The sequence below is a fragment of the Apis laboriosa genome, unplaced genomic scaffold (assembly GCF_014066325.1).
Source record: "Apis laboriosa isolate Shangri-la unplaced genomic scaffold, ASM1406632v1 scaffold64_cov150, whole genome shotgun sequence".
Lineage (NCBI taxonomy): Eukaryota > Metazoa > Arthropoda > Insecta > Hymenoptera > Apidae > Apis > Apis laboriosa.
This window is the reverse complement of record NW_025224011.1, coordinates 241,496-259,781: the sequence shown is the minus strand read 5'-3', so window position 1 is coordinate 259,781 and position 18,286 is coordinate 241,496. Positions and strand designations below refer to the sequence as shown.

Here is an 18,286-nt window from a genome sequence, read left to right as displayed (position 1 = left end):
GAGAGAGAGAGAGAGAGAGAGAGAGAGAAAGAGAGAGAGAGAGAGAGACTTTCCAATTTTTCCATTTTTCGAACGGGGAATGTTGCACTTTTTCTTTTTGAAAAGAAGAAGAATTTCCATTTTTGAAAGAAATAAAAAAGGGGAAACGTAGGTCTTGAAAAAAGGACTCAAGATCTGTGATTTTGACGATAAAGAGTAATACTTAATAATATTTTTTCGAAGAGAGGGATGTTTAAAGTAGGGGTGTAATTTTTAAAGGGACGTAAAAAGTGGAAAAAGTATGATCGATCGATGGAAAAGGGAGGAGGAGAGATTGGACGAGGGGGGGGGGGGGGGGGCGTGTTTTAATTCGATCAAGCCGAATCTTGGGAGGACGAGTTTGAAAATGCGCCGCCGTTCGGCGAATCCTCGTCCCTCGACGAGGAGACGAGGCCACTTTCCTTGCCCCGGGTCAGGGAGGATTATCCGGGGAGGATAATCGAATTCAGTTATCGTTAATTGACTGCAAGAGTAATCGCGGGTGAAACTTTCATGCTTAACCCGATTCGAGACGGGTCTGAGTCGAGTGACAAGCGAGACTTGGAGGGTCGAATTTGGTCGAGGTTGGAAAGGCGACAGGTTGGGGATCAGGTGAATAATATCAACCTAGTGGCGTCTCTCTGCTACGATAATTGATGCGCAACGTGAGAATCCTTCCTTCCTTCCAAATCAATTTGCTACCCGAGCGTCTTTCGCTTCACTTTTTCGTTTTGTTGAATCAGATAAATTTTTACATTTAACCAATTCTAATTCTGACTTATAGCACGAAATGTAATAAATCGATCGATGTGATGATCTCTTATCGATTCTCGAACAAAATTTTCCCCAAATTTTAATCGATGATATCACAGATCGAAGATTAGGAAGGGGAGGGTTCTTCAAGGATAATCGTTTTCCTTGCTCCAATAAATCGATCGATGATCTCTTATCGATCCTCGAACAAAAATTAAATTTTTCTCAAATTTTCAACCATCGATGATATCACAGATCGAAGATTAATAAGGGAGAGTGGTTCTTCAAGGCCAAGCATAATCCTTGCGCCAATAAATCGATCGATGATCTCTTATCGATCCTCGAATAAAAATCAAATTTTTCCTAAATTTTAATCGATATCACAAATCGAAGATAGGAGGATAATCGTTTTCCTTGTTCCAATAAATCGATCGATGATCTCTTATCGATCCTCGAACAAAAATTAAATTTTTCTCAAATTTTCAACCATCGATGATATCACAGATCGAAGATTAATAAGAGTGGTTCTTCAAGGCCAAGGATAGACGAATTCGTACGAATTCCTGTGTTCTTTTAAGCGCGTATTTATGGCGTTCAGGTAACGTTTCAGGCCTTCTCACCAAGGATTACGAACGGTGTCGTGAACAGGCAGGTATTTGACCAAGGTTGGAACACCTTGTCCCCGCGTCGAATTGTGGAGGGGGTTGGTAGGTGGCGACCTTCGGGCCAATGATAATTCCCTCGAATCCCTCGACACCAGAGCAAAGGGTTTCCAGCACGAAGTTGTTTGGTATCGCGTAATTAGCATCGGCGTTGATGGGGTTGGATGGTGGAAAATTACACGGTGGATAAGCCAGGGAAAAGGTAATTTTAAGGCGATATTTAAGAAACCTAAATGTTTTTCTTTCCTTTTCTTTCCTTTTTTTAAACTCTCCACGATAGGGAAATCGTATCGTGTTATGCAAATATATAATTTTGTACGAAACTTCGTATCGTGCAATTAACATCAACGATGAGATCGATAGTGTAAAAACGTAAAATAAATTATATTCCTGAAATTATTCTTAAGAAAAAAAAAAAAAAAAAGAAAAAAGAAAACACGTGACGTAATTAATAACCCGAGAGAATAATTTCTTCTCGGGCAAATTCTACTAAATGACTATAGAATGGATAAACTTGAAAATTTCTCTTTCGCGTCGAATTGATCGAAATTTTATTCCCTTCGAAGACAGGGTGGACGAATCACCGCGAAATGCCCCCTTAAACCACGATAAATAAAGGCGATCCATCGATAAATAAAGGCGATCGGGGCAGGGCCGGTTTTCTCTGTTGTTGCGAAAACTATATCGACACTTGGAATGCAAGCCGATCGATATAATCGCGCGGCCGGTGACATTGTGAAATAAGGCTCGACCTGGCGCGTAATTTTAGTCGCGCGCTCGAGCAGATAATTAAGGCGAGACCGATGAGTTATATCGTTTTCGCGATCGTGCCGGTTTTCTTTTTCGACTTTTGACCCGCTTCTTGCGCCTCGAACGAGATATACGCGCGTTGCATACAAGTGTGTTGTGAAAATTGCACGCGCAAAACGAAAGTGAGAGAGATTTTTTTTCTTTCGTATTTTTCGCTCGCGCCTATCTAATCCGTCCGCCATTTTTAAAAGATAGCGTTCCGCGTAATTCGCTAACATTTTCGCTAACAACTCGATTCTCTAATTGGAAAATTAAATTACTATTATTCCAACCTTGAAAGCCACGACGACGTTTCGACGAGCGTTTGAAAAATATTTTATTTTAAAAAATAAACATACAAAATTCAATGGAAGAGTATCACGAGAATACGATGTCTCTTACCGATGAAATTTAATTGCTTAGAAATGTAATTGCTCCCCTCCACGTAAAGAGAGGAATCCCGTCGAGGATGACGAGAGATAAATCACGCGTTAATAAAGAAATTATCGCGTTAACGATGCTCGTAAAAATTTCACTCGCCGTTTAAAAATCTCGCGAGATATTTAGGTAATATCGAGGTTGATCGAATCCTGCCCAATTGTACATTTCAATTGAACAGTCCCGAGTTAAGTAACGACTTAATGGTATACCATAAAGGTAACGAACGATAGCTATAATTTAAGATAATAACAGATAACGCTGCTATTTTTTCTCTCCCTCTCTCTCTCTCTCTCTCTCTCTCTCGTTACACGCGAGAAGCTCGAACAACTTCTTTCTCAATGATCAATATCTATATTTATTGTCTTAATTTTATCCTTCTTCCTTTCAGTTTAATAATCCTTGTATCATAAAGTGTACATACACCAAACGAGGAGAAATTTCTTATATAATCTTACAAACAAACGTCACGTCATCTGTATCGACCTCATCAAAAAGGGATTGTCTTCAATGAAATTTCGAAATTTCCTGCACCGAAAATCTTCGAAAGAAAAAAAAAAAAATATTTCCAAGCTCGAGAAAATGAATGGAGAATTAACAAGCAAGGATTCACCTCGAAACGAATCCTTGGTTAGTATCATCGGTTCGGCCCGAGGAAATGGAATTTCCTACGTGGCGGAGAGCGCCTGGTTGGTGCCTGATGACGGGCTTATCGCCGCTGTTCGTCAACACACGCACACACACACACACACACACACACACACGTTCGTCGTCGCAGCTCGGTAGGCGTGTGTGATAGCGAGGTGATGTTTGTTGCTAGCTGTCGGCTGATTCAGGGAGCCATCCGTGTCAAGGTACACCGCATCGACGTCCACATGCGACACGACGTCCTGTCTTTCTCTCTCTCTCCTTTTCCCTCCTTTTTTCCCTTTTTTCTCGCGCCAGTCACGATCGACCGTGTCGTTGCGGCAGAGTTACACGCACGCACACAGGGATTCCGACTCCAAGACTCTCCAACACCTTCCCTAATTTTTCGAATTCGGGAAAGAAGGAGGGCGTGCCATCTCTGAAGATCCGCCAAAAATGTGTACAGTACTCGAGAAAGATCTTCAGCGTTTATTTATTTATTTATTTTTTTTTTGGTGATTTTTATTATTTGTCTTTTTCTCGCCCTCTCTCTCTCTCTCTCTCGTTACACGCGAGAAGCACGAACAACTTCTTTCTCAATGATCAATATCTATATTTATTGTCTTAATTTTATCATTTTGCCTTCTTCCTTTCAGTTTAATAATCCTTGTATCATAAAGTGTACATACACCAAACGAGAAAAAATTTCTTATATAATCTTACAAACGAACGTCACGTCATCTGTATCGACCTCATCAAAAAGGGATTGTCTTCAAAGAGATTTCGAAATTTCCTGCACCGAAAATCTTCGAAAGAAAAGAAAAAATATTTCCAAGCCTCGATCCAAGCTCGAAGACAAATGATAAAAATATCGATCACTATATTATTTCCAGAGAAACAAAACTCCATGTACAATCGTCATATATATCTCATGCAACTATAATCGGTAGAAACGAAAGGGTTAATTAATACGCGAGGAATTCGTGCAAACCGAGAATCTTTACCCTATAAACTGACTATAAAGATTTTTTTTTTGGTGATTTTTATTATCGAAGACAAATGATAAAAATATCGATCACTATATTATTTCCAAAAAAATAAAACTCCACGTACAATCGTCATATATATCTCGTGCAATTATAATCGGTAGAAACGAAAGGGTTAATTAATATGCAAACCGAGAATCTTTACCCTATAAACTGACTATAAAGATAGCCGCGAGGGTAAACGTGTGGAGGGTTTGGTTGGCGAAGAGGAAGGGCGAGGAGGGCGTGGTTACCACCCCGTGGGTGCATTATCACGAGAGAGAGAGAGAGAGAGAGAGAGAGGGGGGGGGTGTGTACAGTTTTGGAGCACGGGCTTTTCGGTTCCCTGGGTGTGGAAGGGGTGATGGTGGAGACACCCTACCTACTCGACAGTGTATCCCGGGATTCGCGTCATGGATGCGAACAAAAGCGAGCATCGATTGCATCGTTGCTTTTCGCGAAATCGGTTGACACGTTTTGCTAGCCATCGATGGCTAGCTATTCCGGGGTGAATATCAAAGGTGGAACCTCCATTAGAACGTTCGGTATTCTCGAATTTATTATTCGCGTGGAGAGGAGAATTATTTTCCAAATAAATATATTCTCGGCTTGAAATTATTTATTTATCACTCGTGATTACGTTTTTTTCGGGTTGCGATAAATGGAATTTTTATTTGTTGAATGGTTGTAAAAATTTGAATATTATAAGAAGGATCGGCCATCTTGAAATGAGTGAAAAATCTTCGAAAAGGAAATTCTTCGAAATTTTTCTACGTTTATCGTTCGCATCTTTGATATCACGTATCACGTTTTCATATGCAATAATGTGATTCTTATCCGCGTTTTTACAAAATATAAAGATATACGTACGAATGTTGCACTTTTACAACGAGGAATGTTCGATTCTAATCGATTGGACAGTTCGATCGAGTTGAATGGAATATAGATTATAGTATATGGAGTGTTATTGCAACAGTTTCGCGAAAGAGGAGGAGGAGAAATGAGGGAGAGGGGTGGTCTTTTACCCCTCCTGTACTGGACGAGGTAAGGGCCAGTATGGATTTCCCATAAGATCAGGTACGTTGGTGCCTGGAACCGACAATAATGTGCTTTGCTAGCTGCATGAAAGGGAGCAGGCGGAAAGGGGGTTGAAAAAGGGAAGAAACCAGCCATCCCTCGTCCCTGGTTTCAAACGTTGTGCATGTACATCCGCTCCAATATTTATCACAATGTTTTTTCTTTTTTTTTTTCTTCATATATCGATTGTTCTCAAGATTTCAATCTTTCAATTTTTAAATAATCGTATTGACACGAAAAAATTGTAATCGCGAAAGATTACAATTTATTATGTTCCTTTTTTTTTTCTACGAATTGTTATTGAAATATTTCTTATATATATATTTTTTTCGAAATATATATAAAAATTCAGGAAGAAGATTACATTCTAAATGTTAAGACTTCCGTAAATCCCATTATCGACCAGCCTTTATCGATCGATCGAATATCTTATCTTGATCGATCGCTTGTGACACAAGCTTTGTGAATCGCTCGAAAATTCGCGAGAGATAGAGCTGAACGGCCATCACCAGTTGCGTGCCAGGCTGGCACGTGTGTAGGTGAGTTAATTGCCCGAACGAATGAGAACGATCGTGCGAATGATAAACCGGTGACTTCGAAGTCGAATGGAGAATCATATCTTTCTTCTCTCGATTATTCACTAATAAAACGACAAAGAACTCTGTGTTTAGAGTAAAGATCCGAACTCGAGCAATTCTTCGAAACGATCGATAATTTTTGAATAGCGATTTCCAATTGAAAGAAAAAAAGAAACCACCAATTTTTATCTTTCTATTTTGAACCATTGCAAAGTGGCAATAATTTACAAACAAAATCTTTACTCAACGATATATATATATATATATATATATATCTCGTTTCTTTCTTTCTTTTCTCCTCCTTCGACAATTGTAAAAAAAAAAAAAAAAAGAAGAAGAACAACAACAACCCTTTACCCGTTGGAAAATAACATCGCATTAACAAATCAACGCGTAACATTCGAACAATTCAAACCCTTTTCTCCACGTTTACATTTTCTCTTTTAATAAAAGCAGACCTTATTGATCTTACTTCTAAAATTTAAAACAAAAAATAAAATAAAATAAAATAAAGAAGAGAGAGAGAGAGAGAAAGAGAGAGAGAGAGAGATATCAAACGTGCAGAAAGCACAACGTTGCGGATACGCGGAAGGAGGGAGGGGGAGAGGAGAGGGGGAAGTGAGAACAAAGAGAAAGCGGGCTTATTGAAAAATAGCGTTTCGCTGGCAAATCGATTTTCCGTCATTTACAAGCTCCATTAAGCTCCTCGAGATCGTCATTAAAGAACGTAACCTCCTCCCCTCCCCCTCCCTCCCCCATCTCCCCCCTTATGCCAAACCTTCAGCCTTTTGCCACGACTTTCCACGTCCGGTAATTTAATCCTTTAACGAGAGAATCGCACGCCTCATTAACGGCCCCGGGATTCCACGTGCCTTCCGCAGCACAGGGGAACCTTCCCCCCTCCCCTTCGCCCCTTGTAAAAGCAACTTTTTTAAAAGCTAAAAGGTTCTGTCCGCTTCGAAAGGACACGGTATATTTCAAGGATTTTCGTTCGTCTCCCGTTTTCTTTTTCTTTTTTTTTTTTTTTCAATAATCTTTACGAGAGTAAAGAGGTTCCAAGTTACAAGAAGAAAAAAATTACGCGACACGAGGCGCGATCGGATCGAACGGATAGACGTATGGACGCGCCACGTGTCGTCACGTTGCCGCGCATCACGTTTCGCAACAGGGCGAAACACACGTTGGATCGTTGGGCCGAACTTCGAACAATGCCTAATTAAGTGAATTTTGTACTTTGTGTAATCGAGTAAGTTTCACACTATGCGCGAGTGTTCCGCGTAATTAAGTAAATTCTATATTCAAATTAACTCGGTGAACTTGCAACTTACACGGGTATTAATTTTCCAAGGGTTGGTACTTCATCGGGCAAATTTGTTTTGGGGGTCGACTTGGAATCCCGAATTCGCGTGTGTGAATCCGTCGTGTTCTTTTTATATAGGATAGGAATATCATCACCGTTTAATTCTCTCGTAAATGCTCGAGTCACTTTCACGTCTTTTTGTAGGGAAGACGAAGAAGCTTCGAAGATTAAGCTTCGAGTGTTTGCCTCTCTTTAAGGGGACACTCGGCAGGCCGCTCTTTCAAATATAATTTTACATCTTTGCATTCCCATTCATTCATCCTTGTTTCCCTCCCCTCCCCTCCCCTCCACTTTAAATACTTCAAGCATTCTTTATTAACTGTTCGGCCGTGAAAGGCGATTATGCACGCCTTCTTCAAGAAACTTGTCGTTTACCGAAGAAATGCATTCACCTGTACTATATACGCATTCATTGATCCGTTGTGTATATACCTGTGTGTATCGATAACAATTTCAAAATAGACACGAATAATTAAATCTACTCATCCTCCACGAAAATTTTTATTAACACTCAGGAACAGAGAAAGAAAGGTCCAACACCCAAGAGATTTAAAATTTAATTTCGACGAACCTCGTATCATAACCTTAAAAATCATCGTTGTACGAGTGAAAGATCCAGTGTATCCAGAAGGAAGACGCGATATTTTACAACGTACGGTGATAAAAGGATAGTATATCAAAATAATATTCCTAATAACGATGAAAAAATGGATGTATAATAACAAAAGAAATAATACGATAACGAGCGATGGAAAATTCACCGTGATGCTCGGAGGGTAAAACAGTGCGTAAAAAAAAGAGAAAGAGAGAGAGAGAGAGAAAAAAAAGAATAACGCAAACGCGTATCGCTTTTTCCTCCGCCCGATTTACACTAGGGAATTTTCCCCGGGGACGTGTCTCCATTGTCGAGAACGTAAAGCGGGAACGACAACGTATCAAAATTTTCTTATCGACGTCGTCCACGGTCCGGCAGACGATAAATACGAATGTATCTGTCACGGAGGAGTGAATAGAAAAATATTTAACGGATGACTGGACGCGTTATGAATCAGCCGGTTGGACGGCGGAGGAAAGGGCGCGAAATATGAAAATGTATAATTCGATAAAAGCGATTAACGATTCTTCCCTGCGTTTCGGTCGAGTAAAAAGTTAAGCTGGATTAGCCGAGAATGGACGACAACCACGTTTAAAAGGAAATGGCAAGGAATGTTCGTAACGTTGGGACGTATTGTTATTATTTGCTCGACTTACTTCGACCATCCATTTATTTGCATCATTATTCCTTGGATAACGCGAAAAACAAAAGGAAAGTTTTATTTATTACGGCGTGATTCGCCGTGTGATGCAATTCGAGCGTGGGACATATTTTTATACGTGGGTGGGTGGCGTGGGTATGGAAGGATTCATCAAAATTTTTGACATTTCGTTCTCCACGATTAAACGTGAATTCGATTGAACCGAACGAGGAATTTTCTCTCTCTCTCTCTCTCTCTCTCTCTCTCTCTCTCTCTCTCTCTTAAAATAAATTTCGAATGGAAATTTTCTTTCCTGAATAATTATATTTCGTTCGATATTAGATAAACACTGTGTCTTGTTATTTCCTTTCTAAAACTTTGAAACAACCGGCATAAATTAGAATTAGAACGAAACAATTAAATATAAAATTCGTGTAAAATTTTCGCGTAAAATAAAATTTTCGTACTCGCTTCATTACTAAAACCTCGCTATCGTTACGCAAGAGAATTTTGATAATTTGGACAGCCCCGGTTAATAATATCGGTTTAATTGTGCAACAGGGCCCCGGTATCAACGTTTTATTGCCGCGAATTATAAATACACCAATACTACGTCAAAAATATTATTCCCCGTTCCGTGTAACGCCGCTGTTCCGAACGTTGCCACTATTTACAAATCCTAAAAGTGCCATTAAATCGGGTACACCAACTATTATTACTTTACAACAAGCGAGCAGTAGAAACGTAGAAAACAAGCAGCTAATAAAGCCCCACGAGCAGTGAACAGTGTCGAAAACACTGCACGTGTGTCCGACACTATTTCGTAATCTCCAGGGTCATTATTTGCATGGTGATGCCGTGATCTTCCATTCATAACAGATACCATTTTACGATCCTAGATATTAGCGGCGTATACGCAACAACAAATATTAATACGCGGTAATCGCTAATGTAGCGATTCTGTCAGGCTACGTGATTACTATCGTGGGACCACGAACGTTACCATTTTATGAATATAAATATGGCTTAATTTAGAAACGTTACCATCTTCCTAATATATCGGGATATTTCTGCAGACAATTGGAGGAGAGGGGAGGGAGAGGAGGAGGAGGGCGACAAAGTTTCACACTTTGCTCGCTCGACCTGAAAAAATTTTTCGAAAAAAAGCGGAAACGCGTTTTTTTTCGGGTGGCTTTGGTGTGGAATTTTTAAAAAAAAATTCCATACACGTGGATAATGTGGAAGATAATAATTTTTTTTAAATAACAACGGACCCGGTGCGGTTAATACGCGTTATCCACTAATCCAATTCGTGTTAAATGAAAAACGTTCTTCTGTGTCATTTGAAAAGGGCAGGTGCGCCGAATTAACGGGTGAAATTTTAGGAAGCAGCATTATCGTATGCATTTGGGATATGGTTGGATTGTAATGTGTACTTTGACAAAATCCTGAATTATTCTGTATATGCGTAGTGAGAATTTCGGCTATTTCGTGAAAATGGAAGTTTGGTGTTAAAATATTTATAGCGGGTGACAATAGAGATTAAAAGAAAAACGAATATTTTGAAATTAAGCCGTGGAAGAAGAATTTGAAGGTGATTGCACGTGTTGCGTGGAAAATTTGAAAAAAAAAAAGAAAGGAATTGTAAAACTTGAGCGTACTATTAATAAATTATCACGTTCTTTGATCGTTGGAAAAAGGAAAAATGTAGAATTCAAGCTTTAGAACGCGAATATATGTACATCAATATCACGGTATAATGTGGCATGGATGTATAAAATTAAAATGTACTCCATTCATGTTCAATAATAATCCACTTTTCCAAAATAATTTATGTGTATTTAAATGTATTGTGATTGGAAAGATTAAGCAAATAAATTAAATTTGATCGTATTAAAGATACGATAATCCGTCGTTCGATAAACTGTTTACACGGATTAATTCTGTTTGAAATTCCCTTGAGTACGATTACAAAGTTTGAATAAAGATAAATCTTCCGAATCGCGGAAGGAATTCAACAGTTTAATATAATAATCGATGGACTTTGCGAAACATTAATAAAACATTAAATCAACTTTCCTCCAAGCCAATTTAAACTTCGAAACACGAGACGACTCGTTCGTATCAATGAAACTACTTTCCCTTCTCCCTTTCGTAACCCGAAACTTTACACGATCGAAAAGATCGCGAAACCATGACGCGCAACATACCCCCCAATCCATACTCGTGGAGATCAGAAATAGCGCGTGCTTTCTTAATTACCTCGTTCTCTGCACGATCGACGCGGCTGAAAGGGTACACGAACGGCGCAAGCGCGTGAAAAACTTTCGAACGCTAGCGGGAAGAAGGCCCGGTTCGTTTCGTCGTCGAGGCGACAACGAACGAAAGGGAGTCGAGAAGGAAGATTGATTGGCCGACGGCGGGTATACGCGACCGAAAGAGAGAAACAAGAGTGACGGTGGAAGGAGGGAGATGGGGAGGGAGGGAGGGGCAGAAAAAGACAGGCGAAGGAAGACGAGCCGAGGGAGAGAGTTGGAAAAATATAACCTGTTGGACCGTGAGGGAGCGAGAGTTGCGCAGGCGCGAACAGGACGAACGATTCAGTGAACGACAGCGAGAAAGAGAAGAAAAGAGAGGCGATGGAGCGAGACAGAGTTCGTTCGCTCGAGAAGGGAAGGGAAGGGAAGGGAAGAAGAGAAGGGGATTCGAGAGAAGAGAACGGAAAGAGACGGCGTACGGAGAGGTATACGAGAGGGAGAAGGACGCAGACGTCCCGAACCTGCCTCAACTCCGACTTGACTTTCGCGGTTCGATTCTGATCGGATCGATCTAACTAGCGCGCCGGCAAGCAAACCAGCCACCGGTATTTACTGTTGCTCTCTTCGTCGCACGCGCGCAACCTGTACCGTTCCCTCGTGCCTTCACCGACCGTTTATCATGTGTTGCATCGCGTTCGATCGGCGTGAGTCGTGATCATTCTTCAACCGGGACCATTTGTCCTTCCTTTTGCCATTTTTCTTTCACTTTTTTCTTTTTTTTTGTTTTGCTTCGTCTTTCTTGCTGGTCTTCTTTGGATCGAGATGATGGAGAAGAGGAATTTGCACGAATTAGGAGAGCGATGGGAAAAGCGATGTTTCATTCGCTTGTAGATTTCTTTGACTTTTTTTAAATGATAAAATATATTACGCGCAAAAGTTTGTCTTTTATCAAAGGATATTGGATAAAGTAAAAAATTTTGTAATTGTTTTAGACTTCGTATGATTCATCACGCCTTTTTATGCCTTGTAAGCATTACATCTCTGTAAAAGCGGAAATAAACTTTCGAAACTTTTCGAAACTGCAAATACACCTCATCTCTCTAAGTTTTGATAATTATAAAAGTTATGTGTAGTTGAAAGAACCTATATAAAATAAAAATTTTACACGTGCTTTGCACTTTTTTATTTTAAAACATAAAATTTTTTTTTAACGATAAATCATTTCAATATTGATCGGCTAACAATTCAAATTCATTTTTGCTCCTTTCTCTGATCCCTGAATTCATCGGAAAGAAAACAATTTTAAAATTACTACCACTTTTATCAAATAAATTATTCTTTTCTTAACTCTCGCCCAACTGGCTCCAGGTTATTCATGACTCATGCTACCATACACAAATCTTCCAAATTAAAACCAATTAAGACAAAAGAAAAAGAAAAGAAAAGAAAAGAAACGTATTTAAAAAAAAAAATACACAATTTCGAACGAATCATTTTTATCAGCCAAAATTTATCCTCGATTTTTAAATTACTCGACAAATTTTATCGCCAAGTGCACCGAATCCCTTTCACGGCCTCTTATCCGAGGTCGGAAAAAGGAAATAAAAATAGAGGCGGTGCGGCGCCCGGAATAAACCGGCGACGCTGTTAATTCTAATTGTAACGCAAAACCAAAACATTTGTTCCGCCCGGCAAACGTTGGGGGAGGGGGGAGGAGGGTCTCGATTTTGTTCTGAATTATCCAGCGAAATTTCCCGGCTGGCGAATTGTTGGAAATTTCACCGTTTCAACGATGGACAAAAGGGCGGCAGCGGCCGCGCGAAAGATTCAAAGGCAAAACGAGCACACTTTTCGAATCGATCATCATTGTTACACCGTTGCGAGGGATGGAGTATGGTTTTTGGAGCTAAATACGACCGGATTAATTTATGCAACCGGATCGATCGATCGACTAATGGAGTTCAGGAGGGTTGGATATATTCGGCGAGTCTGCGAATTTTCCACGGAATTTTATTTCATTTTTCCAGGGAGGAAACAACTTTTATTTTTTTCCTCTTCTTCTTTTCGTTAAGAAAATTTGAAAGATTTTTCGAAAGGAATAATAAATTTTATTTTTGCTTGTTATGGAAGTAATAAAAAGTAAGGAAGAATAATATCGTGAAAATGTTTTTGAGGCGATTATTAAACTTATGATACTTTTGACAAATGAAAAAAAAATATGAAAGAAGAAGAAGAAATAAATTGGCGATTTCCAAATATTTCATTATATTTGGAGAAATTCGATATTAAAAAAAAAAAAAAAAAAAAGAAAGAAAAGAAAAGAAAAATGAAACAATGCATATAATATAAAGATTTTTAAACGCAAATTTAGGGCGAACGAACAAAGTGTACAGTTAATAATAATAAAAAATAAATATTAAACTATGAAACAACGAGAAAGTATCTATTTGAAAAAAATACATTTCCGAAGAACAATATTTTTATTTTGAAATCGTGTTTTCCCTGTTTCTTTCAAAACATTTCCCTAAACCCTATGGCCGCAACGTATGCAATTAATCGGAGGTTTTAATGATGTTTCGGCCACCCTATCTGCACGCCACCCACAAAATTACATTTCCGCGTCAATTATCCGGGACACGAATAATTAGAATAGATATCCGGGGGACGAATCGAAAATATGCAAATACAATAATAAAATAACATTCCGTTACGATCGACACCCCTTTTTAACGTGTCCGTAACCTAAAACACTTGAAATATTAATGAAATCGTAGAAAGCATGAATTACGATTAATACGAAGGGTAAATAGTGAATTCGAAATGAATTTGATTCATTTTATTACCATACTATATAAAATATCACATTTCAATCATTTCAAATATTATATTTTTAGAAAATAATATTCATTCGACGTTTCTCAATGAATTGCGACTAATATCATTATTTTCTATTCGTAATTTAATTAGAATATCTTAAATCGATTAGCAAAAATTATACTAGAATTATGTATTTGCAAATAATTCATACTATTAACGTATTTTTTTTTTTTTTCTTTGTATATTTGTATGGTAATCAATGAATATCGCCAAATATTCTCAAGAATTTCTTGACTTTTTTGATTTTGTATAGATAATATGTTATAAAAATAACCGAGATATTATCATTTCGATAAATAGTAGAATATAATGTTTTAATTATAATATAATTTAATGTGAAAATGAGATGATAAATTGAGAAATATATGTATATTTTATTCAAAAAGAAGAGATTTTTAATTTTTATCTAATAATAATTTATCTTTGCATCTAATGCCTATGCAAGATGCTAGAAAAATTATTAATTGCCTTTTAAACATCATTTAATTTTAATTAACTTGTTATTTTTATTTTTTGTGTATACTACACTTTATCTTATTTTATTTCATTCCCTATTCTAAATTCTATTATACTGATTACAACTACCAGAAAAAGAAAAAAATGTTATAATTTATAATTTAATCATTTAGATGTATCATTATAAAGATAATGAAAAAGATTTAGAATCATATTTTCTCTGTATAGAAAAAAAATTATATTCTATTTGAAAAAAAATAAAAAAAATAATTTTTAAAACACAATGGATCCCATTCTAAAATATTCCATTTGTCCTTTTTTAAAAATTAACTTATTTCATTTTCTATTTTTTTTTTTAACCCTCTCTATAAAAATATTATTTTAAAGAAACTATAATTGAAAGATATAACATGCATGATAAATAAATATTCCATAAATTATTGTGTTATTTACGAACACAATTACGAATTTGAGTTATAAAAATGGAAGATCTTTTTTTAGGACATTCAAAGGGTTAAATAACACGTAGTTGAATGAGACGCAGAAATTTTACATCGATGCGACTGGTCACGGAGATTCTTCAATAGAGCACGTGCTTGATCGAACTCCTTGGAAACGCGATCCATGGATTATCTTTCGTGCAGAAGATATACAGACCTAATCTGGCCGAGAAAAAGAAAAAGTCCCGAGATAAGTATGATCCAACAAGTTCGTCATCGGGTATCGTCGATTTCTGCGATTCGCGTGTCGTCAAGTGAATACCCGTTATTTTGCGACGTTTCCCTAATCTATAGTACACTGAGAAAAATGCAAAGACGAAATTTATGTTATTTTAATGCTTCGTATTCGTGAAAAATAAATATCTTGATAAAATTTTGAAATATTTAAGAAATCAGAAATAAAGAAAATTTATTAATTAAGATTATTAAAAAAAAAAAAAATAAGAAGAATTTTATTGCTAAAATATTTTATATTTGGTAAAAATTTTCAATATTTCTCTGTGTAGTTCATTGTAATGTATATACAGTTACATAAGAGAAACTTAGTAGTACCAAGTGAAACGTAAATGTAATCAAAGTACAAAGGATTAATTACACAAAGTAATTAAAATTACGTTAATTTATGACTCGATTCACGTAAAATTATTGGTAATATGGTGAACTTGCAGCAAACAGTAGCTTTTACGTAATTCCAAAATTTGATTTAATCTTTTATACAATGAAAGAAATTACAATAATTTAATAGTTTATTAATTTATATATTTTATAAATATCTTGTATAATTTATTTGTTACACCAACTTATTGTTATAATAATTTATCACGAAAACAAGAATTTTTTCTTTAAAAATACTGCAAAAATTACAAATAGATATTGTTGCTTTCATTTTTTAACAAATATTTATTAAATATATATATATATATATTTTTAACAAATATTTATTAAATATATATATATATATATATATATATATATATATATACAAAGCAATAATATCAAATAAAGGAAAGAACCATACAAATTATCTATTGAACTACGTGCAATAAAATTGATCATTAAGTTTACGTTTCATTAGCAACAACTATCTCATTGATACGAAGTATTCCAATATTTTATAAAAGAATAAAAAAAGGAATAGAAAAATAAAATTAGAGCAGTATACGGATGTGTATAAAGGTTCTAACAGTTCGAAAAACAAAAATCGGAAATAACGACGCAGGCAACGGTTAATGAGTCAATACGCGTTAAGTGTTACCCTCGCAACTTTCCTGCGCGCGCGTCCCCCTCCGACGAAAATTCGTGTAACTCTTTCAATTAAAACTTTCGCGCGCGGTTCATCTTTCCCCCACTCCCGGTTTCGACTGGCTCGTCCGCCACTCCAAAAAACATGGAGAGAGAAAAAATTAGAGTGCAACGGAATAATGAGTTGCACGAGAAACGAACGCGACCTGGCGGCAGAAAACTCCAATTTTCCAACACAGGCATATCTCTCCTTTCCCCTCTCGCCTCGTTCACATTACGAACATTTCTCGTTCGTCCACTTTATGATATTTCTCTCTTTATCGTATCGCGATTTAAAAGTACAAGCGTCGCGCTCGCCCGACACAGTTATACTATACACGCAACGACACGACGCGAGTGGAAGAAAAGAAAATGACAACCTTGAACCTCGAGCCGTTATAGTCCGTGAGTTAAACTTTGACTCGCAACAACTTTTTGCTATATCTCGGCGCAACGTCGAGAATTGCATTACAGACCCTCGTCGCGGAAAAAGTTCGATCACGTGGCGATACGGTGACGATCGGTCGACTCACCTTGTGATGCTGCATGATGGCAGTGGCCTTTCGCTTGGCGGACATATTCAGTCCCGACGTGCGTGTCTTTCTTTTCCTCGTGGAGCGGCGACCGTGTTTCTGTCTCTTTTCCGTCCCGTCCCTATTCCGCAGTTGTTCCCTGTCTCGCTCGTGCTATTGGCTTATAGGTTTTTCCTTTTGATTGGCGTCACTCTACTCGCACCCCCGAAAGCACGAATAATCTCGCGAAACAAAAGCGAAGTTCGATGTTCTTTTATTCGTTTCACTTCTTTTACTCGATCCCCGCAGCTGTCCTTGTCGTTGGTTCAACCGCGAAACGATAACACGAATTGTACATACACGTATACGTTGTACAAAGAAAGAGAGAACGTATTTTGCGAGAGAGATGTTGTAAATACGTCTCGGAGGCACGTTTTACTCACAAACTTTCTCAGAGTTCTCGGTTTTAGTTCTGCCTCTTTCCGACACTCGCACACCGTCTCTTTTTAGTTGGACTCGTACACACAACAACGCGCTCTGTCTTTGTCCCGCGCACAATCCGCGAACCTTAAGCTCGCGCACAACACCACGCAGCGGCGCCGCGAACCGCCGTGATAAAATTCCCGCGGTTACCGCAGGTGTCGACGTAGACGGGTGCGAGTGAAAAAAGGGCCGGGTACCCGCACGAAAACTGTCTCGTAGTCGAACGATTCGACCTTCCGCTCACGTACACGATACTCAACGGACGAGTTACCTCTATAAAGTCCATCGAGCCGATACAACACTGCCGGAATCGCGATCAGCTGGTCGATCGAAAGGTTCGTACATCACGCAGGGACAAGGACGCACAGATGTAACAGGCAACGCCACCGTAAACTTTCGAAATAAAATGGTCGCCTGCGAGCGAGCACGGTAATCAGTGTCTTCCAGTCTCGGTAAAACGTTACACAGTTGGGAACGGTATGCCCGCGAATACACCAAGGACGTACTGTCCGCAACACACAAGTAAACAAGAGGAAAAATGTCGCGCTCTTTCTCTCGTGAGGTACGCTCGTGTTCCTCGTGTGCACGTCGAATGCCCGCGCACGCCGCGAGTTTGAACTGTCGCAAATGGTCGTTGAGACACACTGTGGCGTCGATCGTGTTCCTTCTTTCTCGTTTATCGCCAATTTCCACTCGATTCGACCGACTCGGTCTATCGTATACCGAGCAGGGAACGCGAATTATGTGAAAAAAAGGAACGTGTCGTTCCCCCGTTTCTAGTGTGAGTGGTAATAGAGCGCCACGCTCCTAGACGAAATCATAGAACGTCCTCGCATCACGAGCGCTCACGGCAAACTGGCGACTGGCGACGCGGCGGCGACCCCCCTCCCCTTACCTACCTCATCCTTTCCACTACTCTCCTCACCGCCTCCGCACCGCTCCCCTGTTCCTCGCAACTCCCCCACGTCTCCTCATCCCAACCACGCCAACCTCACTCTACGTTTCACCCATACCCCACTCTCCCTTTCCCTCTCTTTCCCTATTACGCGCCGGCACACGCTTTCTCTCTCTCTCGCCCGCTCTCTGCCACACCCCCCCCTCTCTCCCCCGTACCCCAGCCCCTTTACCCATTCCCTCGTCCCGTCTCTGTCTTTCCCTCATGCCGCGCCCTGCTATGACCCGTACCGCTCTCACTCCCCAACGGTCCTCCTCGAACGCGTCAACCCTCTCTCCTTCACCCCTGGTGTTCCTTTCTGGTCTCTATCCCCGTCTCTCTCCCGCACCTACGGTTCCCTGATACCTCATCCTATCTCCCTCTCCCTCTCTCTTTCTCCCTCACTCCATCTGCCGCTATCTC

General features: G+C 39.0%; 1 protein-coding gene across 4 annotated transcripts in view; it reads right to left on the bottom strand.

Annotated features, from left to right (window-relative positions):
• The window catches only part of LOC122718610 (nucleolar protein 4-like), a 100,050-nt gene extending 82,309 nt beyond the window's left edge, over positions 1-17,741 (bottom strand). For all 4 annotated transcript variants that reach the window (XM_043943804.1, XM_043943805.1, XM_043943810.1 and 1 more), the window contains exon 1: positions 16,468-17,741. In XM_043943804.1, the coding sequence (XP_043799739.1) occupies positions 16,468-16,512 (45 nt within the window). In that variant the 5' untranslated portion in view covers positions 16,513-17,741. The remainder of the gene's footprint in view (positions 1-16,467) is intronic.
• Between the last annotated feature and the right edge of the window lie 545 nt (positions 17,742-18,286).